The 27,500-nt window shown below is 39.5% G+C and overlaps 1 protein-coding gene across 11 annotated transcripts in view; it reads right to left on the bottom strand.

Moving 5' to 3' along the window:
- The window catches only part of AFF2 (ALF transcription elongation factor 2), a 357,228-nt gene that overhangs the window by 56,368 nt on the left and 273,360 nt on the right, over positions 1–27,500 (bottom strand). For all 11 annotated transcript variants that reach the window (XM_064713250.1, XM_064713252.1, XM_064713251.1 and 8 more), the window contains one exon: positions 24,012–24,049. In XM_064713250.1, coding sequence (XP_064569320.1) covers positions 24,012–24,049 — 38 coding nt within the window. The remainder of the gene's footprint in view (positions 1–24,011; positions 24,050–27,500) is intronic.

Raw genomic sequence — 27,500 nt, 5'->3', positions numbered from 1 at the left:
TAGAGCTAGGATCACTGCATGATGGAGAGGATAAGTCATTTAAATGTGGGATCTAAAATAAGGCTGGAGATGCAGAAAGATAATGGAGGAGGGTGACACTAACAGCAGCACAGGCAGATTATAATTACTTAAGTGGCAATTTGGCTGGGACACAGGATTAACACCCTTCACTCAAATTCTTATGAGAAAGCAATGAAATCTTAAATGGGAGGACCTTTGCTTTATACAACATCTGAAGCAGCAACTCTTACAGCACAGCGGCCTCTAACACAATGGAAGGACATTGTTTCAAAGGTGGCATGGGGGCAGCAGCCACTTTGTCAGCCCCAGCCCTGCCAAACCCAGCTCTACACAGCCCCAGAAAAAAAGGCTGGAGGAGAACAGCACAGGTGGGCATGGCTGGGAGCCAGCAGAGCATTTAGCTGTCATTATCCCTACAGCAGATTCCTATGTACTGCAAAGTAGGCCTAATGAGGGAATGTTAATTTATATCCCCTCACAAGAGCATAGTGGGGCTCAAACACTGACCAATCGGGGGCCTAGCAGGCTTTAAAACTTGAAAACGCCGTGGGAGCAGAGAAAGTTATACACATGATAACGTCTAATAAATCAAATAAAAATGGATAGCAGCCAAAGTAAGTTCCTGCATGTCAGATATTAAATATGACTAATGTTGTTTGACAGTGTTCCACAGAATGTGCATTGGAGTCTCACTTCTTCCTTATCATTATCACAGAAAGAGAAAGGTAAAGCACTGCAGGAATATAAATAATTTGAAAAGCCTCATAGACAATATTCTACTGTGCACCTCATTTGCACTTAAAAAAACCTGCCCTACAGACCTTATGTACTTTTAAGATTCATCTGAAAGATACATGAAGAAGTCTTCCAGTCAAAAATGTACATATTTAATGGAATTAGATCTCTAGGCAAGAAAATGTCAGAAGAAAAGGAGAAATATTAAAGTGAATGCAGGGTGCTCCTTTCTAGTGCTTTCCTGCTTTGATAAATATCTTCTGGGATGTCATTTACTAGAAAGTCATGATTTAACAAAAAGAAAAACTGCAGTATAAAATATACTCTCTTTATTGCTGAAGTAAGTTGCTATTTTCATATTTTCCCTCTGTATTCAGCTTTTGTCAGCCAGAGGCCTTGATATTTGCTTTTATATCATCCCCATTGAAAATGCAGTGATTATTGCGAAATATTCAATTGCAGAGCTCTTCTGATTGCATGGCAAGGGGAGATCATAGGAATCTCTACTGCCACAGCCCTTTCTCTGCCTTCCAGCCTCATGCGAGGGCAATCAAACTTTAAAAAAACAAGAAAAAGTAAAAGACCCTGATTGTAGTGTTCAGTAATCACCCCGGGCCCAACGGGCTTGAAAGAAATCCTCTTTATTCTGTCACATCAGCTCCAGCTGCCTGAGCTGAGCAGCAGCTGAGCATCTGCAGAGCTCCTCACCCTCCACTGTGGCAAAGCGGAATCACCTGGAAGCTCTGCCCCAAGCCTCACCCTGCACAGCCCCTGGCCTGATCCTGTACAATGGGGGTACTGCCATCTATTATAACTCACTTGCAGGTCTGCACCTCCACCAGTGATGCAGGAGGTTGTACCACAGATTGTCCCCCCAGCAGGACTTGAGAAGTACAATCCTAATTAGCTCTTCTATGGAAAACATGGCAGAGCTCTTAAAAATTCTCCCCTAAGACAACCTGACAAAAAACAAATTCTCATTAAAATCAGCATTACTATGCACAAGAAAATTTCAAACTCCCCTCCAAAGTAACATGCTTCTATTGGGAAAATTCAAGTAAAATATTTTGAGTTAATTTCATCTGCAATGCAATATTTTGTTTCATTAAAATGACTTAAAATGTTTTATGTAATCAGTTAAGCCCAGAGTGCAGTCCCTGCTGAGAGCTTTAAGCTGGCTGCATCCTGCCTGTGAGGGATGTCTTGTGCAGTGCAATGCAAAGCCAGAGGAACCTTTCCATCAATTTAATAAAAGTGTGTTGCTTTCAAGTCTGTCAAAATATTTTATTTCGTTGGAGATACTTATGAAAAAACACTTAATATAGCTGAATTCATATGTTTCTGTTTCTTTTCTGTAAAAAGTTGTCAATTTTTCAGACTGCACTAGAATTTTCCTCGTTCTTATGCATGATCAACAGTTACAGTTTTTTCACACACTTTCCCAAAAAGACCAAAAAGAATCTTCTCAGAGTTTCTAGGCTCTTCTCTATTCTAGGTTTTGCAGTGATGTAACTATTCAAGTATTTTTCTAGTGCACACTGGCATGTCATTCAGGATGTATATATTTCACATATATGAGAACACATTTATTCATATATGAAGTCTTCAACAAAATGCCTTATTCCAAATTCCTTTGCATTTCCCACAACAATTTCCCAAGCCCCAAGTGAGTCTTCTGGTGTTTCTTGTTTCTGTAGATGTTTTTAGGATCTCTACATCTTGGCACACAGGCTGGAAAGTTCTGAATTGTCTGACCAATACTACAGAGATTATTGGGAAAAAAAGCAAGCATGGAAAATTAGGATTCCTATTTCAAGTCTTGTTTTTAGGCCACTGGACTAGACTTTTCTAGTCTCTCCTACTTTGCAAATACAGAATGCTGCTGCAGTAAAATGCAACCAGGGACATCCAGGATAACATGTGTATCTTGTTAAATGCCTGCACATGTTCATGTCCAGCTTCTCCCACACATGTATCTACCATACTGATACCTTGCCACAGATTTAGTTCTCACAGCATAGGCAGAACTAAAAATGCCCACACAATCTCCTGGAGGAATGCTCCCTCCTTTCTGGCCATGCTGATCCTTTGGGTAACAGATGCTGATCCCTGAAACATCCCTGTCACCATCTCTAGCAGCCTGCACTGCACTGCCCAGAATTGTCTGCTGCTCAGAGAGAAATGTTTTCAGGCTATTCACAACCCAGCCAGACACTTCTGTATCAGTTACACTCACTTCACTTTTAAAGACTTTTTTTACATGCTCAGTAAAGAGTTGCCTTTTGCAAAATGAGAAGTGTGAAGGTCCCGTGTAGCTGCCTGGGATGTGTTCCATCACATTTGCTTGTTTCCACCCAGAACTGAACTACAACTGCTTGTTGTGGAGGAACTGATCCAGCTCACATTAGTTTGACTGAGAGCTGGAGCTGATCCCAAACCATACCCCAAAGTGTTGCTGCTCTGAAATATAAAAAAGTAATGCAAAACCACCAAACTTCCACAACTTCATGGGTAGCATCAAACCATTGCTCCTTCTTTCAGTTCAGCCATACTGGAAGTATTCACCACTTTATGAGAATATGTCTCCAAATCCTTCTGGTGGCTGTAAAGTGGCTGAACTTTACCTCAAAACATGAGCAACAGATTCATGTCACTGACACAGTCCCTTAGGCCCATTCCTCACTGCCAACACTGGGTCTTGAAGTCAATGTTACTACTAAAAAGTTTATTTTGACAGGAAGTCCTAACACTGAGTTAGAAAGAAACATTTTTTAAAATGTAATAGATACTTCCTTCACTAAACTTAAATTGTTCTGGATTACACCAGCTTGACTCCTATGACTCCTGGCCCAACTCAGAAAGTCTAAGGCTATAAGCTTAGCTATGCCAGACAAACTTTTATTTACATTAAATAAGTAGGATTAAAAAACTCAAAATCTTTCATTGGAGAATTAGCTTGCTTACCCCAAAGTCACAAACTGTCTTTTCTCTGTCTTGTACCTCATGACTTCAGCTGTTAGTTCCTCTTATAGTCTTGTCAGCTTTCTCTACTTTTGCAATGTTTTGGAGCAAAATTCTTTGCTGGGGTAACTCCAAAGAAATTAACAGAGATACACCAGAAAAGGTGCAAACCCCTTGTCATGGGGCAAACCCTTAACTGCTGTAAGATGATGCAAACCTAATAAAGCAAATGCATCAGCTGTGTAACGACAGAGAAACTATCAGCAGCAGCTGGGGTCCTTTGCAAGCAGCCTGTGGGCAACTTCAGGTAGTCAGGAGAATTTGCTGCTGCTGCTATCAAAACCAGTGAGCTTCTCTCACATGCTGGTTAGCCCACCTGCAGCACTGCACTGACCTCCCTGATGTGCCAGACAGACACCAAGTGCTCTGGCTCCCCACAAACCAGAGCAAAGGACATTCTAGTGGCATCTAACAATTAAGGTTTCTTTTTTTTTCCAGCCTGCAACAAGGGACACTGCTAGAAGTGGTAGCAATGATGCACACCAGCCTTCTGCTCATTAACATTCACTTGGGGAAAGAGATAATTTGCCTTTGTCTTTCTGAGCCACGTTGAGAAATTTATTTCAGTAGCATCAGTCATATAAGATGATAAAAATGGTGCAAATCATGTAAGGGAAAAGAAGCTGCCTTAGAATGATTTGAGTATACACAATGAATAAGGTTACTAATTAATTGGTAAAGTGCTATTTGTAATTGTTCCTGTGTGATAAATGGATTACAACAGATGTTTTAATGTCATTTTTTTTTCTCATTGCTTCACACACAAAAATATGCGTAAAACTGAAATAAAAAAGTGGTGATGCAGAAAGCAGGCTCTGGGAGATAAATGGAGGGTTACATAAGAAAAAAAAATGCCACACTAACTTCCTGGAACAGAAGTCACACAAAGAGCCCAATAACTTTGCCAATATGTGCAGCAAATGACGACATGAATGAAATGCATTGTTCATAAATGTAGATAAATAATGGCTAATCACTTCAAGTACTCATTTAGTGTTCTTCAGCCCAGGACTTGAACAGCAGCAGCTTAGGAAACCAAAAGCACAACTCTGTTACCCTGATCCCGGGGCAGTGCCTGTCCCACTGTGGAGCTGCTGTGCCTCATTCCCGGTGCCTGCTGAGTCCCAGCACGGCAGCAACTGGGAATCTGCACGGAGAAGAGACCCTGGCAATGCCACCCGGGGCAGGCAGCAGGAACGTGCAGTGCTGCCACCCCCGGGCAGCCACACAGGCTCTGGAGCTGGAGAGCCGCATGTCCTCACTGGGGTGGCCATCCAGAAGGGAAGGGAAAAAGTGCAGCCACCATGAATTTATTCCATTGTAGAGATGGGAACTGACATTACTTAAAACACTGCAATCAGAACCTGATCCTGCATAACTGAATAATCCTTCAGAATCTCCTGGATGTCAGAGAGGCTGAGGCTGTGTCCCCTTCCACTGGCAGCACTGCAGGGAGCATCCCTGGGCACAGGTCACACTGGCTCACAGCCCTGCCCTGGGCTCTGGGCGCCCCTGAGCTGGCAGCAGGGAGGAAACAGAAACGCTCCACCTTATCCCTGCCCCTCCAGTGCCCACGGCTCAGCACTGAGACCTCCCAGTGACACAGCATGGGGTGTCACAAGGGTACAGGCACAGGGCCTCTAATGGCCAGGGCATGAAAAGAATCCTGCAATATCCATCCTTCTAATGGTATTAAAGGAGCCACCATTACTTTTCATTTGTAGAAAGTAATCTGATTGAGTGCAACATAGCTAAAATTTCATTTCCTATATCTTTATTAAAGCAGTGCCATTCTTTAAAGAGAAATGTTAGCAGAAGACTAAACAGAAACTGTTTTTATTGTCTAGGTTTTAAAAAAAAGAAGAAAAGAGGAAGGTAGACTGGCTCCATATTAGCTTCTAATCCACGATGAATCATGAAGACTTTTTAGAAAAAATATTAAAGGACTTGCAACTGCAGTGTAATTAAGTTTTCAACCTCTGGGGGGGATTTGTGTAAGTCTGACTTGAACCATTCTAGATGTCCAGGTAATCTGTTAGCTCTTACCAAAGGACAAAGATTACACACTAATTCAAAGGATGTGTACAAGACACTTGTAAAATTGAATGGGTGTGACAAAATTAATTAACAAATTAATTGTGTTTTTTTGTTTTGTAACATACGACTTCCTGCAGAATGCTCAGCTTCTATTCTCCTGCACTAAAACACAGTCACCTTTTAAAAAAGATGTAGTTTTATCATACAACCATGTTGGAGACAGGGTGCCATGCTCAGGTGGCATTTGCCCACAGAAAAATTCCTTCTAATATTTTCAATAGTGTCCTTATTGTGCATAAAGTATGAAAACTTCACTGAAGAAATATTATGAGACTATAGGAAAGCAAGTCTCAAAAGATGCTCAGATTATTACTGACAAATGCCACTGTGTGATACCACCTTGCTCAGTAGTAAATGAACTAAAGAAGTGCTAATTGCTTTGAAGTTAATGAAGACTATATTGCCTTTCAATAATTGGTGTTTGTTTAGCTACTATGATTATAGCTATCTCTTTCTCGTTGAGCAATGTAAGATGGCAGAAGTTCCACCTTTTACAAGTTTTAAATCCCTGTAGAATTGACAGAAAAAGCTGTAACCACAAATTGGTTTGCAATTTTCCTCTTTCTTCCCAGCAAGCTCTGTATGGTTATATTATGAACCTTGCTTCAAACAAACTGCTTCTGACTTTTATGATCCTTTTGTGATCTAAATGGCTATCTCATAAGATATTCCACTGCAGCTTCTTTTTCAATTGCTTTTACTGTGAAATGGCATTCTGGAGATTTCTGGGGACCATTTCACACTCTTATGGTATTGATTTGCTAAACCTGATGATAGGTTTATATTTAAGATGCAATCTAGTATATGAGCAAAGTGTAAAGCTTATGAAGAGGAGATCCAGGACTTTCAATAACCCCATTTTCTTGATGGGGTTTGCCTCTTTAAAGAAGGTTAGTGTTTTACCCCGAATTTCTGAAGGCAGGTTGCTATATGGACTGTGTTTCTAATTGTCTTGGAATGTTTCCATTCCACTGAATTATGGCCACAGAAAAAGTATGGAGAAGATGACTGCCAGTAACTTGTAAATCTTCCCAACATAAGGTCAGAGCAAATACACAAAAGCACATGGGAACCTAAATGGAAAAATGTATGTGATATTGTTCCCAGAGTTCCCACTTACAGGGATGGCAGAGGATAGATTTACTCCTGGGGACACTAATAAACTGACAATAAAATGAACTTCTCCGGGTGTTGGTGTTGGAGATATTTTTCCAGGACACTTTTCCTTAAAAGACTGATCATTGTAAAGTGGTTACAGGCCAAGAAGAAACAGTCTTTGATGGAGTTATAACCTAACAATGAGTCAGAAACACGTTTATGCACAGAAGGACAGTTCTTTATCGGGCCAAACCACAAGCCCGTGGCTCTACCTTTACTTTGGCAAATGCTATGAATGTAAGACATGGACCCAGGCAACCCAGTTACAGGAAAATAAAACCATCAGGTATTCACAAATGTAGTGAGGAACACCCAACGAGCAGGGGAACTCTTGTCCTAACAAGAGTTCCAGGACATTTTGTTTAGAAGATAGAGCAAAATCGATGCTATAAATATGAACATCAATATATACATATACCCAAGGGTGTTCCAATTTTCTTCAAATGCAAGTGAACTCCTTCCTGCAGGATGGTGCAAAAGTAGAAGAATGAGGGTCTGAGACAGCTTCTTACGTGGAGGCAGTATTTAGGTCTCTATAGACCTGTAAGTGGCAAATTAGGGAGAAGAACTGAGAAATTCACAGCAGTGGAGTACACAGGACAGACACAGTGGGAAATCCTTTACACTGTAGGTAAGACACTTAAGAGTAGTAATCTGAGATCATTTGACTGTTGCATAGTTATATGCTCAAAAAATTCCCAGAATTAAATGGTTTAAAAGAGAAGCTGGAAAACGTCTGCTGGAGTATAGGTTTGTAACAATTCACTACATATATTATTAGATGCATGGCTTCATTACTGAAATGTGTGGATGTATTTTGTAGCGTGTGCCTGAGTGATGATATGATTACATATGACTGCTGAGTGAAGTCTGGATGAATTGCTTGTTGATATTAAACAAATGAAGAAATTCCTCTAGCAATATCTGGAATAAGTGAAGATAATACCAGTTAGAGCTGACCAGAGTCAGCTTTTGCTTACAACAATCTTGTATGCTCATTTCTAAGTCTGGCCTAATGTCTGACTTCTTTCTTTCTGCTTCCAGTCAGCACTATTTATTTTTTTGCTATGTTTTTGCATCTCTGTCCCTCAGTGGTATAGGATCTGCACTAATCTCTTAAATGTCACGTAGACTAGAAATCTGGGATTTTTCTCAATACAATTTTCATGACAAAAAGGTACACATAAAACTAAAGAATTGCCAAGTGCTGCAAGAACACTGACAGTGGGCAGTATTTAATGAAATTCTTATGTGGTAGGTTAGAAAACAGTCAGAGCTGCAGAGCCTTTAATTGCTGGTGAGGGACTTTGAAATGTATTGCAGGGAGGCATTTGTACATTTTTGTGGCTTGCTAAATGAAAGTTTCACATGTGTGCAAAAAAGCTGAAAAGCACATACCCTCCAGGATCTTCATACTTCCATAAGAAGTCCTGTAAGATTTGCAGCCATTTCAAGAGTTCAGAGTTGATCTATTCTGGTAAACTGTCCATTACAGACCACATAAATCACCCAAACCATCATCAGCATTTTATCTCTTTTGTATTATAGATCTGGCAAGAAATAACTTCCAAAACTACAGACTAGCTAATGCCACAGTAACTAAACAATAAACATGAACATTTCAAAATACCATGACTGGTTTGGATGGGAGACCAGCTGGCTAAATTAGCAAACAATACCCATGTGAGAAGGCGTACAAGTATTTTGGAGGATGGGTCAGAATATGAAAAGGTCCTGATGAAGTTTCCTAACGAAACCATATAAAATTCACTGTGGACAAGCACAAGGTACTAAAGCTTATCACAAAAATTCAACAGCAAAATACAAGGTAAGGAATGACCAATGAGGTTGCTTTGTACAGAAAGATCAGATGGTTATAATGGATTACACACTACACATCAGACAACAATGTCAGGTTGACTGCAAACACCTTCTTGGGATGAAAAAATAGAAAGTGTACCTTCCAAAATCTGTGGTATAATTCTTCTAACCAATAGCACAGGTATGGCTTAAGCTAAAGAACCTGCTTACCTGGGAAATAAAACTAAATTTTGCCTTCCTGCCTGTAAAAGAGAAGCAGGTTCTGGTTTTGGGTGGTACATGAAATCTGCCTCTCTGCAGAAATGGGAACTACTGTCCAGAGCAAGAAGATCAGGTCTCTTCTGTGGCATCCCCACAGATGCTAAGGAAGATTTCTGCTGAACCATAATTAGAGATTTTTCTTGCTAGCAGATAATATTTAATTCTTCCTGTTTCTCTCAATTGCCTTGTTTTATTGCAAAACAAAAAGAAAAAAAAAGAAAAAAGCACACCTGCATACCCTAGTGTCCCATATATCTGTGTCACCTTTATCTAATGCCCATAGCTACCTGTCTGACTGCCCATCTGCTTGTCTATCTGGCACCACAGAGATCTGTACAAACCAGACCTATACAACTGGATACACTGGAAACACCAGCATACAGTGTTTCTATAACACACCCAAATATTTCATCTTACTTATCATCTCAGACCTTTTTTCACCAGATTAAAATTCATACTGCACTTAGAAATTTTTTTTCTTAATTTATTTTTTCCCCCAACAGTTTTTACTGATTTTTCATACAAAGCACCTTGTGCTGTGTGTAGTCAAAGATATCTTTGTCCTGTGCCCATGCAATTGTGCACTACTGGACTGCTGAAGGCACATTTCAGAACAGGAATTAAGGTACTACATCCCCTGGGTCAGCTGAGAATAAACTAGAAGTAGAGCTGGCAAGAATTATTCTGTGATTTCCTCTGTGAAATATTTCAACATGGTCTTTAAAGATTCAACCAAACACTCCCAAAGCAAATTAAGCAGATGACATTATCCTTCCCTCTTGACTTCATGCCCTTAAACACTGAATGGAGACATTGCCAGGGTCAGATTCCCAGCTCCAGTGGAGATACAGGGACTGAAAATCAGTGCCTGTCAGCAGAATAAGAATAAATAACACTCTGTCAAGGAGGGACTCAACATCCTGGCTTTGAGAACACCACTTTACAAAGAAGGACTCTGTCTGTAACAGTAGGAAGGCAGTTTGGACTACCAACCTGCAAAATTTGTTCAACCAAATTCACATATAGGAGTCTCTTTTGAGCCAGTGCCTTTGTCTGGATATGCTGGCTGTCCTTATTTTAGGAAATCAAACTCCAGTTATGCTTCTTAAAATAACCAAAGACAGAGCATAAAAGCTCTACCTTTCAGATTAAAAAACTTTATGCAAATACACCAAGAGGAAACTGAACAATCCAAAATATACAATGTTAATTTTCTATGGCTATTCCAGATAAATATTAGCAACACACGGGCTACTTTTCAATGTTGGTATCAATATCAAAAGACTGGAAAATCTTAAAACACTGAAAGACCATCTGTGCATGCTAGCAACTGCCAAATTTGCAACTGTGGTTTCTTCCCTGCTAATTCCATATTTTCCTGATAGATTAATGGGCACCATTTATCCAGAATAAATAAATGTGGAAGGCCCGCCTTCCCCCTCCCCTGTACCTCATCATATTACTGATTTCCACCAGACCACTGAGCACATTAATGCAAGTAACCCTCTGACTGGATTCAGAAATTATCACATTTGCTAGAGAAGAAGTGTTTGGCATTGCCAGTTTCTTAACACTGAAGTTAAAAAGAAATATATTCCAAGAACTCCAGACTGCAATCAACACAGATAAAGTGCAGTTGAAGGATTTTTCTTTCCTTTCCCTGGCTTAAATGTAACCTATGTGCAAGAAAGCATAGATATTTTACACACACAACTACTCCTGTTTCACCATGTGCATTTATCTTATTTCTTTTGAGAAGCATGTTAGACACATATATTTAGACTCCTAGCTTGCTAATTTATGCCAGCTAGTGTAAAATTATAGGGTAGAGAATAAAGTTGCAGAATCAAACCTTTATATGTGCTTTGAAGGAAAATTTTCTGCTATATACAGTCAGACTTCCACAATCCCCAATTTGCTAATCTTTCCACTTAGCAATTTGCATTCCTGCCTGCACACACATGCATTCACAAACATACATCCTTCACACAAGAGAATGGTATTTCAACGAGCTCTCACATTATTCAGACTACACTGATTCCTACAAAATATATTACTGTAGCTGTGCCTCCTTATATCTAACAGCTTGTTTAATCTACAAAAAGTCTAAGTACATATATCTAACACATTATCTGTCACTTGGATGATTTCATTGTGTGTTCATGGGGTGATAATTGCAAATGTGGAATGCAGATAGTATATAACCTTGTTAAATACATTTCCTTAAGAGCAGGAGATATGCCTTTGCTGTATGTTTGCTGTCCCCACTCACTGTAGCTCCAGGTTTTGCTAAGAGGTATAAGTTGATAAAGCCTGTTGGTGCATTTGCTGACATATCTTATCCTGAATGACATTATCATGACATATTACAGCTAAAAATAAATAAATTGCTTAGGACTGGGCATCCCATTGGCAAGACACGAACTTGCCACATGCCAAGAGAAGCATGCACTCCACGGATTTGTAGGAGCAGGGCAGAGCATTGCCTCTGTGCAGGCTCTGACAGAGATGTCTGTTGAAGTTCTTTGCTACTTTTGTAATAGTCTCTGTCGTCTCTCCTTCCTTGTAAATACATATTAGCTTAAAAACAAAGCCTGGGAATTCCTCCAAGTGAAGCACAAGTGAGGAGCCACACAAGCTCCCTAATCCCAACAGACAGAAAAGGAAGGTAGAGCAGCATAGCTTCACGTTCAGCCCAAAGAACTAGCAGAGGAAGCAATTTGGTTTTATTTTCTACTGAGCAGTATTCCACTACTTATTGCACCATTGTTTCTAATATGCTAAATTAGCAATATGAAGGTTAAATTAACCTAAAAGAAATTACTAAAATAATCAAGGGAAAAAAGTAATCTCCTTCTCTCCAAGATGCTTTTCTCTTTTATTTTTCTAAAGACAGATGCAAAAAGCAGCAGTCTTATACTTTCTAAATAGCTTTCAAAAGCCTGGACTTCTCTAGAAACCATTTGGGTTCTTATTCCATTGCTTGCAATACTGTGTGCTAGATTTACTTGCTATTTGCTTAATTTTGCATATATTAAAATGATCTTTTTCAATGCAATATCTTCATATTTACATCAGCGTGATGAGCAAAGTCAATCACATATATCCATAAATTAATGAGAATACAAAATAGAAACGTTAATTATTACTTAAGTAATAAAGTCTGATATTAGTTAAGTGAAAACTTAATGGGGCTTAGTGGGACTTAAGGAGATGATGAAGAATTTTTGAAATGGCTATTTCCTGTTTATGGCTTTTACAGCCCTGACTGGGTCTAAAGTGACAAGCACCAAGCTGTACATTCAAGAAGTTGAAGAAATAATATATTCATAGCTTTAGAAACACGGACTGCACCTGCTTGTTCATGCACACAGTGGCAATGTCATCATTATGAAGGGAACTGGTTATTCAGTTAAACAAATACATCAAGAACCAGGAAGAAGAAGAAAAAAATCCAACAACCCAGCAGGCAGTTAAAAAAAATTAAAATCTGTCAAAAAAAATGGAAGTCCTCAGTTATAGCTTATCCAAGATTTTATGGAGGGAAGAAAGCTGCACTCTTTTGAGCCAATACTGTTTACAGTTGCTGCAATGAAAATTCTAATTTTGTGCTCTAATGAACACAAAACGATCCATAGTCAACCTTGGCAAAACTTATAATGACTGTGTAATTGAAGTGACTTTGTCACATTAAAAAAATATTTTACAAAATTGCAGGAAACTGCCAAGAAATAAAACTCTGGGATGGGCAGTCTTGGGTATGTGATGCAGGCAGCCATATCATCTTTGCTGCTTGGTACATACAGGATTATAAAGCTATGAGGTATTTGTCTGCAGTTGCTCTTCTTACAGCTTATTAAGACTAATTGTGAATTACAGCAAGTACTTTGTGGTAAATGTGTGACCCAGAATTTTCCTTTTGAAGACACTGCTTGTGCTGTTACACTCTCTAGCACAATCCACATGCATGGGACATGCTATATGGAAAGCTGCCAGGTCTCTATGCACAGGTTGTGTGTGACACTGGCGGATCTTGAAAGAATTCCTCCATTCTGTAAATTTACAGAGAAAGGGCAACAAAGAGAGAATGGGATTGGCCCATTAGGGAGGACACAGCTGCAAGCTCTGGAATGGACAGAACATTCTCCAAGACACTAGATTTCTCCAGAAATATCCCTGGCAGAAAAGACTAACACTTGTCTAGCAAGTTTATGCTCACCACTCTCCGTGTTCTGGGCTTTTTACTCTGACTTTCTTCCCACCTTTCCCCCTATCCTGACCTCCATCAGGGTCCATGCCTTCATCCTCCAGCAGGCAAAGCCCTTGGCTCCCTCCCTCTGCCTGCAAGGACATCCCTCCACTGCCCAGGGATGGGCCAGAGCTGATGGACAGAAGGTAAGGACCAGAAAAATAGCAGTTTTGTGTTAGTGAAGCATGTTCGTATTGAACAGATGCCATGCTGAAATACAGAGGGATTAATTCATATTTGAAGTCCAAACTCTTCTCTAACTCCACTTATATAGAACTTGTCTTTAAAAATCATAGTTTTGATTTCAAATATGACTGACCAAATATTTTCTATTTGCTTATCACAACAATGACTTCAGCAAGCGCCTGGGAAAATCCTGTGAAGCACTCTAAGACCATCCCCAAATGCAGTACTAAAGCCTTGTTTTGAGTTATCCTGAATGATCTGGGGATTGGGCACTGAAGCATCCTTAGGAGGAATAAAAACTCTCTTCCCATTTTCATTGTGGTAGGAATTTTTCCAGACATCAGTATTTCAGAAGACTTTTTACAGCCCTCTTTCACTTGAAGGACAAATCTGATTCGACATGAAGTTCCATTACGAAGAAACTGTTACATGTGATGACACTGGTTATTGAAAATTGAAATGAAGTGAAAGGAAGCTAACACCAACTTGTATGAAATTCTGCTGTCTTTGAATGACACAGGGAACTCAATATATCTAATCATCAAAGTGAAGCCCATTGGGAACCAAACTACAGTTGTATTGCAGGAGGTTGCTACTTGATTGCTAGACCCAAAAGTGCTAAGCCATATGCCACTTATTTCTGTGTCTAAATAGCTTACTGTGATTGATACTGAGAGTGGCTCTCCTCTTCACAGAGAAACAATCATGAAAACAACAGGAATTAGGGTACAGTGGATACAGATTATTTTTTACAATCCTAATTTTCAACCCTGTCGCTTCCCTGAGCTTAATGTAATTTATTCTTTAATGAATTCTAGCCCATGCTCTGTATTTTCCCAGCAGAACACTAGCTTTTGCACAGACCTTAGTGTGCAAGCTGCACCCAGTATTTTTTTCTCTTGCTGCTGCTGGTGTGTGGCCAGATGAGCCTGACTATAAGGATTTGCTGTTGGCCTCGAGTGCAAAAAAATTTCCCTTCTTTCATTAGAAAGATTTTTTTTCCACCGTCCTTGTGCCAATCTCCTGGATTTTTCTTCCTCACTAATCTGTCTCAGTGAATCAGCCTTTCCCCAGCTCTCCTGCAGCCTCCCCAGGCTCAAAGTCACTCCAAGGTCAGCGGCGGGCCCTGGTCTGCACGTCCCCGCTCCAGCTGGAGGCACAGAGCACTGAGGTTACAATATGCTCACTTTCCACTTGGAGAGGCCTGGGAGCCTCTGCACAGATCTGAACTTAGGTCAGAGAGCGTGGGGCTGTCACGACATGGCCCTTCTGCAGTGACAGGGCTGCTGAGGAGCTGATGCTCCAATTACAGAGCAATGGGAGAGCTGCGCACAGAACACAGCACGGAAATCACAGAAATCAGCCCCGACATCGCAAGCACCTCCAACTATGCTGATCTCTTCTTTCATCCATGATCTCTGCTAGTCACATAGTGTTACAGCAAAGAGCTCTGCACTTAAAGGAATATCTGCAGCTTTCCTGCCACTATTGATAAAAATGTTTAATACTCTTGTTAGGAGGCGCAATTTGATTACCGAACTGTTATCCAACAAATCCTGAAAACAATTCAAAGTAAATTTCCCTAATACGTCTATTTTTCTATCCTGCCAGAAGGGTTGCTAATGAATTTGCTGCTTGAATGCACAGACAGATTGGGAACTATAACTGTGCTGGCCTGGGCAACATGGCACTGGCACCAAAAACCTATTTGTACCCATGCAAAGTTCTCTCTAGAGTATGTCTTTCATCCAGAGGTGATTTTCCAATAAAATCAGCCTCGATTATTGCAAGCGCAGGAGCAATCCCTGAGGGAGTATATCAGGCAATTCAATACTAGGAAATGTTGTACTAGGCAAAATTAACCTTGTAGCAGTGTTATTTCCTGAAACATTATCTAGCTTTGCCTTTCTTTCGTATTCATTGATCATAAATGACTGGAATTTTTTTCTTCTTCTTTCACTTAGAACAAGATCATTATTTTTTGTAGTTGTATTTAAATAAAATGCTTGAAAGGCACCTGCTTTCCTCTTATTTAATTTACTGACAAAAGAAAGGACCTTTTACTGTATAGCTGCATGTTTTTTTTGGTATTTAAAAGGTGATAACAAGGAGGACCACATTTACTCAGTCCTGTTTTCTTGATCATGCTAAACAGAGGAAACCTAAAAGATATATATATAATCACAAGGCCACAAACCAGAAAGAAAAGGAATCTTCATTGTCCCCTTGCACACCAACAAGAAGTAGGAGAAATGCCAGAGAAATGTGTGGATTTTACAGTCCAATGGACAGAAGGCACAGGCTCACAGATTTCAAAGCTACAGCTGGGGAAACACAGATTACAAGGATACAGCTTCAGTGAAATCCCACATCACTGTAGCTTTACCCACTGCCTCTTACCAAGCTCTCCAAGGCAGGGATCTTCATCTGGAGAGTGTCTAGAACATGCTGAAATCTCACTAAACCATATAATCTTATACATACTCTAACAGCTACAGTTTTGCTCTGGTTATTTATCCTCCAGCAACACAAAAATGGTCTAGCAGTGAAATTCAGGGGTATGAGATCTAAATGCTGGTTCCTGTGCTGGATTCAGTCCTCTGTAGTGAAACCAGCAGGACGGGTTCTCCCAGTTATATCAGGATCAGGACCTTCCTTCAGTTTTCCTAGCATTTGTTGATTGGTTGCAATACTGGAAACATATTTTTAAAGCATAAATATAAAAAAGATCATGGGTAGTTAGAAAACAGCTGTTATTTGACGCAACACCCTAAGCAAACACTTTGAATAATGGTTTGAATAAATGCTAAGCAATTTAAAATTAAAAATAATATCCAGGAAGACAAATATAAAATCTAAAATGATCAAAACCACAGGATGAATGAGGAGGAACAAACGGGTGCTTCTTTGATCAACAGCAGATACATGCTAAAACTGGAAAAAAAATATTGACATTAACTAACTTTTTTTCCCTCATCAAAAAGAGTCAGGAAAAACAAGGTTTTGTTTGGCCCTAACCTTCATTTTTTCACAACTTTTAAAAATGGACCTAAATTTAATCCTGAAAAGCTGCATCACAATGAAGGTGCAAAAATGTTTTGAAAAATAACAATAGTGACCCAGTTACAACGAAAATACTTTTTTTTTCCCATCAGCTGCAAGAGTCCTGATAAACACTACAGAAATGCATGATCAGCCTTGATTGTCTGGCATATACATGTCTGTGTAAGTACAAAGATCCAAATATAAGGATTCTCCACTGAGCACCTTTGCAGCTGAGGGGTGTCCCACAGCTGGGTACAGCCAGCAGAGCTTGATATTGATGGTGTGCACCCAGATTTGTAAGAGATAAGCTGGAGGAGCTCTCAGGGTCTGTCCATCTCATTGTCTCTAAGCAAACAGTGCACTACCAGGCCATGTGGTAATTTAACCATCCCCTATAAATGACACAATCAAACCGGAAGCGTTTCGCTGTAAAATGCATCGCGCCTGTTTGAAAAACCTGTGCTCTCTCCAGGTACCTGTTGTGGTGGTGGCTGGAAACCTTAATAAAGCACTACCTGTTTTATATTTCAGAGCCTACCAATGTGACTCATTTGTACAGTTTTAAGTCCAAACAAACTGCTAGTCGACTAAATTATAACTTATTACCACAGGCTACAGACTTTTAATACATTCTGTGGTTGGAACAGGACTGATTTACTGCTTTGGGCCCTGCCAGTAGTTATCATGCATCATTTCACTAGGAATAAAAATAGCCCTACTGTGGTTATCCTTTGGACTGATAAAAATTTATCTAACAAGATGTATCAGAGGAACAAATTCAGAAAATAAAGGTAAAATATTAAATAGACTTATTATTTTATGTCTAAAGTACTACATCTTCTAGCTGCTGTGATGACTTTGGAATAAAGCAAATGGTACTGCAAAAAGGAAAAAAGATCTAAAGGAGCAATTGAACTCTGATAAAACCACATGGGGATAGCTGAATTGTCAGAGCTTTGCAAGAGTCAAAATTTACATAAAAATCAGTATTTAGGGATTAATGCAATATCATCAAAAAAGATTTAATATGTGCGTTTCTTTGCAAACAGTTGAAAAGCAGGAGTTCTATAATCCATTTCCAACACTAACCTTTAACTTGTGAGAGTATAGTAATCCTTTGCAACATTTCTAGAGTTCACATTCTGCTGAGGAAATGCAGCCCCTGGACAAAGCAGCAGCCTGTGCCTCCTGGTTCCACTGCAGGTGCTGACCCTGCTGGGAGGATGGTGAGTCTGAACAGACTGCACCATGGGGCCCAGCTGGCAGAGTCTGGGGCATTTTGTGAAATTTTGGAGGAGCTTTATTGCTGGTGCAATAAACCAACCCCATTGACCAATCACAGCACCTGTGAGAATTCTTAAGTGGACAGCCTAGGAAGATCAGGGGCTAAAGAACATTGTCTATAATTGCCTGTAAGTGGGCTTTTTCCTGGATTTCTGCTGGGGATTTGAGTGCTTTTGCATGCTAGACTTAAAGTATTAAAACATAAATATGAATGGATTTCTTTGAGAAATGAATATGGGCAGGCAGTTTAGGCACTATGTTATAATGGATTTTCAGAACTAATTGAATTGGTGCTGTCTGATTTAGTAGTTGGCCAGAAATAGTCTGAAGGAAATGTCAAGAAGGACGGTTTAGAATCAGAGATAAACAGGCGGCATGTGGAAGTTGCTTATTGCAGGTTTGGGGGTTTTGTTTCTTTAGAAGTGGTTTAAGTCCTTTAGTAAATGTTCTGTACATAAGGAGAAATGTCCATAGGCACCTATGGCCCACAGGTACCTGTGTATCCATATATGTACATATATATATATATATATATATATATATATATATATATATATATATATACACACACACAGAAGGATGGAATAGTTTGGGTTGGAAAGGATCTTACAAAGGTCAGCCCATATCCCCTGCACTGAGCAGGAACATCAATTAGATCAGGTCACTCAGAACCCAGTCCAACATGACCTCAAATGCTTCCAGGGAAGAGGGATCCACCACCTCTCTGTGCCAGTATTTCACCACCCTCATTTTATAACTTTTTCCTTATATTGAAGTAAAATTGACCCTCTTCCCATACTTATATGTGGCCATCCTCCCATACAATTAGCCATGAATGGGAGGCTTTTTCAACCTTGTCATGACACACTTTTTTCATCCCTTTTTAAACACAGGTCAGGAGATACCCTGCAGTGGAAGAGCTGCATGCGTACCAATAGCATGCTGCCTCTTCCCTGCTTATTGGGGACAAATGCCTGATCTGGCTGGTCAAAAACAAAACAACTTTCAGAGTCAGCCCACTGGCCTGCATTTTTGCCAGTGGGAGCAGGAGATCTGTTTATGGTTGCTGCTATTGCTGCATACATTACCTGACCCTCGGAGCCTGACCTGCTCGCCCTCCTGCTTAGTGAGTCAATAAGAAAATCCTTTGGCTCTGCATGACTTGCTTAGACCTCAGACCTTCCATGCAGAATAAGGTCTAGCCAGGGAGGCAAAAACCAAGGTGCCACTCCAGCTGGTAAAACAAAGATATTTTTAAAGTGCAGTCAGGAGAAACAGGCACTCCTATCCCATGTATAATCAAGGATGAAAAGGCCACGAAAAATACCACTGCGCTTTGCAAATGAGAGGTCAATTGAAATGTCAAGATATCAAATGTTAATGGATTGCATTTCCAATGATGGTTGGGACAGAAAACCATACCAAGTCAAGTCAGATGCCCTTCAGAGGAGAAGATGAATTTTATGGCAGGAAAAGACAATAAACACCAGAAATCTTGCTGGTTAACAAACTTGTGGCTGATGGAAAACAAATATATTTTGCAGCAGGATTTTAACACAGGCTATAATCTCAAAACATGTATCTGGAAGTCATTAAAACTACAGCAAATTTAAGCATATGCAGGTGTTTGGGGAAAATGCCATTACTTTCTACTGAAGATTTTAAAAGGGACTATAAAAGAAGGGAGTATAAAGGACACTCAAGGAAAGCAATGTTTTCTTCCCTGAAGCAAGAAGTCGCTTCCAATATTTTCACAGTTCTACAGAATTTCATGGACTACATGACTACACTCTTAAGAGCATTCATTTTCCATTTAAAAATTCTAATTTCTTTCTTACAAAACCCTTGCATTTTATAATGTTGGATGACATCAAGTTTTAGCCAAACCATTCTCTCACCTGCCCACATTTTCCCAAGGAATCCATCTGGCCATTTTCACAAACGACTGTAATCTGAGACATTTGTTTAGAGTGACATTATATCCAGTCCATAGTCAGAAGGGCACTGCCATGCAAACAACTCATCTCTTTGTATGGAAAACCTGAAAAGAACATGTTTATCTTCCTAACAATGTTTCTGCCCAACACAGCTGACATGGAGTCTTCCTTTCCAGTTGCAGGGAGACTTGCCTTGTGTCTGTATAGCTCACTGGTGGGCTAATCCACATTATTAGTGGATCTGGAGTAGGAAGACTCCTTGGTCTATACAACAGAGGGATGTAATATCAGGAATGAAGAACAGTGACTCATCATTTGCTCTTTTCTGAAAGAATAACTACTTGAGTGGATTCCAGTGAAAATATGAGGAAAAGGGTTTAAAACAAACAAAAAAGATTGTTTTCCCCCACACTGGGGTGCTCAATGTCACAGAGTGTTGTGGTGACAGGAGGTATAAACTGACTTCATGGAAGACTTTGCATGGAAAGTAAGTCCACTGGTGCCTCCTAAACACAGGATGTGTGTTTGTGGAAGTGCAAAATGCTGTGTGCAGGAAGGTGGGAGGATACTCCCCACGGAGGAGGTCCCTGTAATTGCTGTCCTTTGCCCCCCACCTCTGCTGCTGGCAGACATGAAGCCCTGGGCTGGTTGACCTCCAGTCCATGTTAGTGTAGAGGCTTCCAAGCCAAGTGCATTTGTATTTGAGAGTGGGGACTACCCTTGATTTGGGGGGATCCTGCAGCTCAGCCCACCTCAGGACAAGTGATGTGATCCAAGTCAACATGAACATGATTCCTCTAAGGTTTATGCTGATCTGAGCTTCCACTGTCTACACAAGTTCAGAAAGAAATCTGGGTTTCAGAACAAAGCTATGGGGGAGTTTTAATGATATCACTGTCTTTCCCCTCTTGCATCAAATAACAGGATATATAAAAGATTAATTCCTCTGGATCTGCTCTAATTCAAAACCTTCTCTCATGTAACAGATCTTTAGAAATCAGAAACCCTCCACAGAGTGAAATTGTTTAAGGCATGTTACCTCTTTCAGATGCAGGGATTGGAACAGATTGACAAGGACCAGCAAGTAAATAAGCATGTAGGACTTTACAAGAATCTCTTTTGTACCACAAACTCTTGGTGTGAACGTGGATAAAACCAATGGGAGAAAGCAAATGCTCCTTCCATAACAAGGCCAGGAGAGCATAAACCAGTTAAATGTAATGGATTCAGCAAATATGGGACCCACCTTGGTGTCATACATCGACAGAAAAGGGTCTTATGCTTTTGGAAAGAAAAAATCAGTTCTGCAGATACAGAGATTTCTTAGCTATTTTCTGAGAGCTTATTTATAGCAATATTATGTAAGATGATGCTACCAATACATAAAGATGAGTTCTGAGAATGCCTTGTGCCTTCCAGTACTACAGACACCACGGAATTGAAGCCAAGCCTTCTTTCTGAAGCTGCCAAGTGCCACTGCACCTACTTGTGCCATCAGGAAGCTCCCACAGGATAGTCTGAGCACCAACATCCCCTTGGACATTGAGAAACCAGCTGCTTGGCTGCCTTATTGAACTGCAAAAAGAAAACTTCCTTGTTTTCCCCCCATTCCTTGTATTTCCGCCTTATTTAATGCTGTAGGGATTCCAGAGAACATAAAAGAACAGTAAAATTCCTACCAAATATTACACCAGCAATGTTAATGAACTGAGCAATGAAAAGTAAATAGAGCATTTCTATAGAAATCTTCATCGTGCTCCTAAACTAATACATTAAATGGTGTCACTGTTGGCTCTGTCCAAGGACTTTATATAACCTACAGTCTCTAAAAGGAAGTGATTTTTCCTTCAGTTTTGGAACACAAGAACTATGTCAGCATAAGGTAAAAACAAGGAAATTTTTTATGCTAATGACAACTGCGAATATTTTATATATATATTTATATATGTAAAAAAAATATATATTATAGCAGATGTCAAATGCAGTTAGATTCAACTCTACTTATTAGTGCATGGCTTTTAGCCAAAAGCAATTCACATTTGCAGAAGTGTACTATCACATATGTCTTAATAATAAAAATGTGTTTTTAAAAATGTATGTGATAAGTCACATATGGTAGAAGGAATCTGTACAGCTTTCAGCCCTTATGACAATGGAAGCTACTAACTTTATTTTGCATAGCTGAAGAACATTAAAATTCAACTGAAATTCTCCTTGACATTTGAGAGCTACAAAAGCAGCTACTAAAAGCTGGCCAAGCCTGAGCTGTACTAAGCGTGGCTCTGACATAAATGCAATCCATGGCTACTACTGCTATCTTAAAGACAGTATTCTTTTTTTTTTTTTTACCTGGAGAGCTTTAGCATACACTCATAATTGTACACAGGTACCTTAAATAGTTACATGTCACTGAACAAAACTAGGCAGATTTTTCAGCTGCTTTGTTATGCACAGTGTAATTAATGTGTATAATGGATCCCCTAGGGTACTAATTGAAGCTGCCACCATGAACATAGTCAAGGAGAAGTTAAACAACCAGTTGGGGGAAACATGACAGGGTGAAATACACACATGTAAGTGGAAAGAGTGAGACTGTCCATCTGTCCTTCTTCCATCTCAAAATATTACCCTTACTCAAGTCCAATAAAAAGTATCTTAACCTAAATCACCCTTTCCCCCCAACTCCCAAATCTTTCTGGTGGATTAATTTGACATCAATAGCACATGCATTCTGTTTAATAATTGCAGTGCTCAATGCCTCTGTTATAAGTGGGAAGATACAATTCAGTTGAGTCATTCTTGAGAATTTGACCCAAAATATATAACAAAGTGTATGAATGATAAATGATTATTTTGGAGCTGTTCCCCAGGAATTTCATCACCTTGCAACTCCTGGATCCTGTATAATATGAGATGAAAACACAGCTCATTTCACTCTCTATTAAACAACCCCCAGTTAACAATGACTTTAATTCAGCTTGCACTGAATTTGAACTAGCCCTATAGGCAAGAAAGGTCCCTAGTCTTATTACAAGTTTCACATGCTATCAGGTCCTTGCTGGATCCTATTTCTAATTTTTATCAGACTGAATGAAACATAAGGAGAGAGTGATTTATGTTCATCTGACATATCCCCTAATCACTCCAAGGAGTGTTCACACACATTCTGTGTTCACTTTATAAGGTGTAAATGACTATACATGATAGAATCCAAGTGACAAATAGAACTGTACTCTTCTGTTATGTGTGCTAGGACACAATGACTAGGGAGTCCTGCCAGTGCATGTTCTTACAAACACAAGCCCACTCCAGTCTAAAAGTCAGCATTATCGGTAAACTACTAAAAAAATAAGAACTCTGTCTTTAACAGGAATATACAGTTACTGGGACGTAGTTAAACTGCTATGAATACCTACTGAAGTTTAAATATGTGTTTTTATTGGTACATAAGAGCCCATTAGGACTGGAGTATTCATTATTTAAACAGAATAACTGATGCTGTTAGCTTTAACTGAAAGTGCCTTTTCTCAAAGAGCCAGGACATCTATACAGCAACTTCCTTAATTCAATGATATATGGTTGAGTGTTGCTGCTAGTGCCCTAAGATTTAAGAACTTATCATAAAATGCCCTTGAAATTGCTCCCTGGTAGCTTGCTCATCCTTCACAAAGCCCTGTGCAAAGAGCAGAAACATGCATGTGTGTATGGTGTGAGAGAGGCACATGCACAGAGGGAGAAAGAGCTGCTCTTAATCAACAGGACAGCAAAGCCTTGATACATAGGTGCAAAAAAAAAAAAAAATTCCCAAGTGCCCAGAAATTATTTGGCACATTCCTAGTTATTTCCCCCGTCAGACCTTCTCGAGGATTGCAATTAAAAATCATAATCTTTTTCGCATGTACAAACCTCCCCAAGGCTAGAAGCACTATGTATTGAGCATGATTGTGATTATTTGGCAGCTATTCATAGACAACACATTAATTTATGGAAACTGGATGAAACTTGAGGAGTGCAATCATTAGGGACACAAGAGAAATCGAAAGCTTTCCTCAATGATACTGACCTTTTTGCTACTATGATTAGGGGCAACATGAATTCTATTATCTCCTTCATCACCCCTCTTACTGTCTTTTTAGTCATTGTATACAACGGTGTCATTAAACTTGCATTTTCAAAGGGATATAAAAATAACTTACTTTACAGGAATGTTTCTCAATTTTGTCTTTTCGGCAGCCTGTAAACACAAGAGGGGTGGGGGAAACAAGTCATTAAGCAAGAGCCACACCAAAGCAAGCAAACATCAGCTCATGGGAGCTCTTCACCAGCAACATCCCATTTGGATGGGATCATTCAGAGAGGACCATTCAGAGAGACAGTGCTGGGTCTGAAATGGTCCTGCCCCAGTTTGTGATATCAGTGGGGTTTGTTTATTTTTAATGGCCACCAGCCTTTAGCAGCTGCTCATTCAGGACCGTTACTTCATTTCCCACTCTGAGGTCTGGCCCCTTTGTCACAAGCTATCTGTCCCTATCAAGAGTAAGAACAACAACAGGAAGAAATAGAGGGAAGAAAGGATTCCATTTCCAAAACTGTTTTTATTCACCAGCAACAGAAAAGGGCAAGAGATGACCAAATGTTCAGATCAATTTCCTCTTGTGAAACCTTTGAGAAAACACACTCCAAATCATCTAAATGAGTAAATCTTTGGGCCCCTCGGCCTGCACCACCTCAGACATGGAGCCTGGTTCCAGTTTATTGCTGAACCCATTGATCTGTGTACAGTCCATTTATCATTCATGAAAAGAGCCAGTGATCTTCACAGTATATTAGAAGAAACAACTCAGATCATCTGTCAACGGCCCTCTTATTTCTGTTTCCCTCTCCACGGGGATTTCATCTCCTTCGATTCTTCTTGAATTAAAATGTTGCTAAGCAACACAGCTGGGGGCAGCGATGGCAGCGCCGCGCCAGTCAGTCACACCGCTTAAGCTGCTCGAGATGTTAGGGGAGACTCTTCCCTTTAATGCTTCTCTGCGATAATTATGTAATCTGAACCGACCTTGCATCCCACTCTTGTTTTGTTGGGAATAGGTAAATAATATTTTAAAGGAAGAGGGATGGAAATAAAACTGGCAGAGAAAGTCGGTGTTGTATCATTTTGGAGAATTCCTCCTGGTGTTTGCAGAACAAGGCTGTAATAGATTTAAATGTGGAAAGTGGTCAGATGGTTGGTGAGATTACAAGCACGGAGAGTAGTGAGAGGCAGAATTAAGGCAACTGATCCATAAACCCATTATAGAAAGGAAAGTTTTAGTGCCTAATTACCTCCAGAGGTATTTTTACAAAGCCTGCCAACATTTAGGAGAAGGGTTGTGGTGAGGAACTTTAACCTCTGCCATACTTAGGGATGGAAATAAAATGGTTCCTACGTAAGAAGTGTGAATATTAGTGGTTCAGAAAATGCTCATATAAGCCCTTGACAAATTAAATCCTTTATGAAAAATTATGAACTTTTGAAACCTCTGGGATCTGCACAACTGGGTTCCAAATTTTGCCAGAATGAATTTTCCCTTGAGCTCTATGATAGGGCTAGTTTTTCAAAATACCTGCTGGTTTGGCACTTTTGCCTCCCATCATAGCAAAGGCAATATCTGCATTTAAATCCATGAAAATCCCTAATAATGAGTTTAAGATTTGGGAGAAAGAATGAGAGCTTGTGAGAGCTTGGATGGTGTAACAGCAATCCTCTGGGCTGGCTCCCAGCTTGCAAAGAAAAATGTATTTGTTTCATTTGGATTATATTTTCCATCTGAAGAATAAATCAACAAATGCATGATAGGAATCAATTACATTAATTGTACAGTAGGGGTGCTAAATAAAACTTAAACCTCAGGAAATGCTCAACTTCAGATTGCACAAGTAATTGAGAGAAACCCAAGCCTAATTACGCCTTCTCAAACAAGCTTATGATGAAATGGGGTCCCTGCCTCAACAGTGAGATAATGTGATTGTGTCTCTTTCCAATAGTTCTCTGCAAATGCAGAGTCAGAATTATGCTATTAAGAAACTTCCTAAGTAATAAACTACATGTAACAACACACAAATGCTTAATTTAAAAAGAACTCAAACACCATCCAAAATGGCATTTTAGTTTCTCAAACTTCCCACTAAAATCCAAGTTTCAGTTCCATCCTACAGGAAACGAAAATTATTTTTTAAACTCAAAAACATTCTTCTACAATGTCAGAATATTTTTTGACTGTAGAGTGGTATTTTCCTTGACTCTTCTATATACCAAATAGCTGGACCTTAACAATTCTGAGTTCAAGCATGTGAAACTTGCATCTAAATCAAGGTTTTTCCCTGAATTATTCAAAAAATCACTACACAAAAACAGGTATCAAAATACAGATTGGAAGAGGAAACAGCAGAGAGGAGAGTGTCTAGGATCACAAGTAAATAATGATAAAGCAGTTGATTTAATACAAAGTACAGCAGAATATATTCTGGAGAGCCCATGCATGATGGTGTGAGCTAAACTGTTTACATGAAAGATTAAAGAAGATGAAGATATTTCAGAGAGTGAGAACCGGCAATGTCAAAGTCACAGAATATTTAAGAGCAGAGTCTAAACTGCATGTTTGATTTTTGACCATTTAGCTATGTCTATCACAACCATTTACCCTGAAAGAAAGGTAGTAGTTTCAGGAAGAAAGAACTACAGATATATTTTGTTTACTTGGACTGCGAACATTCTGGCATATATCTTTCAGTAGATTTTCACATGGAGAATTTCCACCTTTTTTTTCCCCTTTGTTACAAGAAAATCACGCTTTCCTAACTCTTAAGAAGAGACACATGCTGGAGGAATGTCCTTCACACACATGCTCGCTTATACAAAACTGAAAAACCATTACAAGCTCTTGGGTTAATCTACATGCCAGCCCAGTTTAATGCTGGATCACCAGACAAGTGGTCATTTCCTGTTACAAAGGATTCACTTTGAGTGGGATCAGGGGGATGTTAAACACAGCACACAATGCATCAGGGATTCCATCAGGGAAAGAAATGCAGGATCTGTCCTTGTGTTTTTATTTGTTTTGTAGGTGCTGCTTATTCATTTTTCAAAGAGTATTTGTTGCGATATCATGAGCATGCCCAGTGGCAGAAGATAAAGGAAGGCAAAATCAAAGTGACATTGAGTAACTCTACACATTAAGCTTTGATGCAGAAACATATTGTTTGAAAATATTTGGTGTGCAGCAGGTCTGTCAATTAGAGCTAATTATTTTTCTCTGATCAGGAAGAATGCAATCTTGTTTTAGGCAGGTTTCTTTGAAATGTACGTCTTTTATATAACTTCATTATAGGAAAATACTTCTTCCAAATTACTTCTTTTCTCGGCTGCTTAGCTATTGACTCAAATTGTCTGTGTTGAGTAGTTCTCTCTGCTTTGATAATTAACTTTTGATCATTACTGAATTTAGCAGCTCTAGTCAGATGTGTTCATAGCCATCCTCCTCAACTATTTCAGTGTTCATCGCCTTTAATCTTTGAACAAAATGATCTCATTGAGCCTCCATCAGCCTTGCTACTCAGTTAATAATTCCTGTTTCTCATCTTCACCACTGAATTTGATTTGTTTTAGACTTGATGCAAGCTTTTGATTATTAATTTAAGATATT

The sequence above is a fragment of the Zonotrichia leucophrys genome, chromosome 4A, assembly GCF_028769735.1.
Source record: "Zonotrichia leucophrys gambelii isolate GWCS_2022_RI chromosome 4A, RI_Zleu_2.0, whole genome shotgun sequence".
Classification (NCBI taxonomy): domain Eukaryota; kingdom Metazoa; phylum Chordata; class Aves; order Passeriformes; family Passerellidae; genus Zonotrichia; species Zonotrichia leucophrys.
The sequence above is the reverse complement of the archived record's forward strand: the minus strand, read 5'-3'. Positions and strand labels throughout refer to the sequence as shown.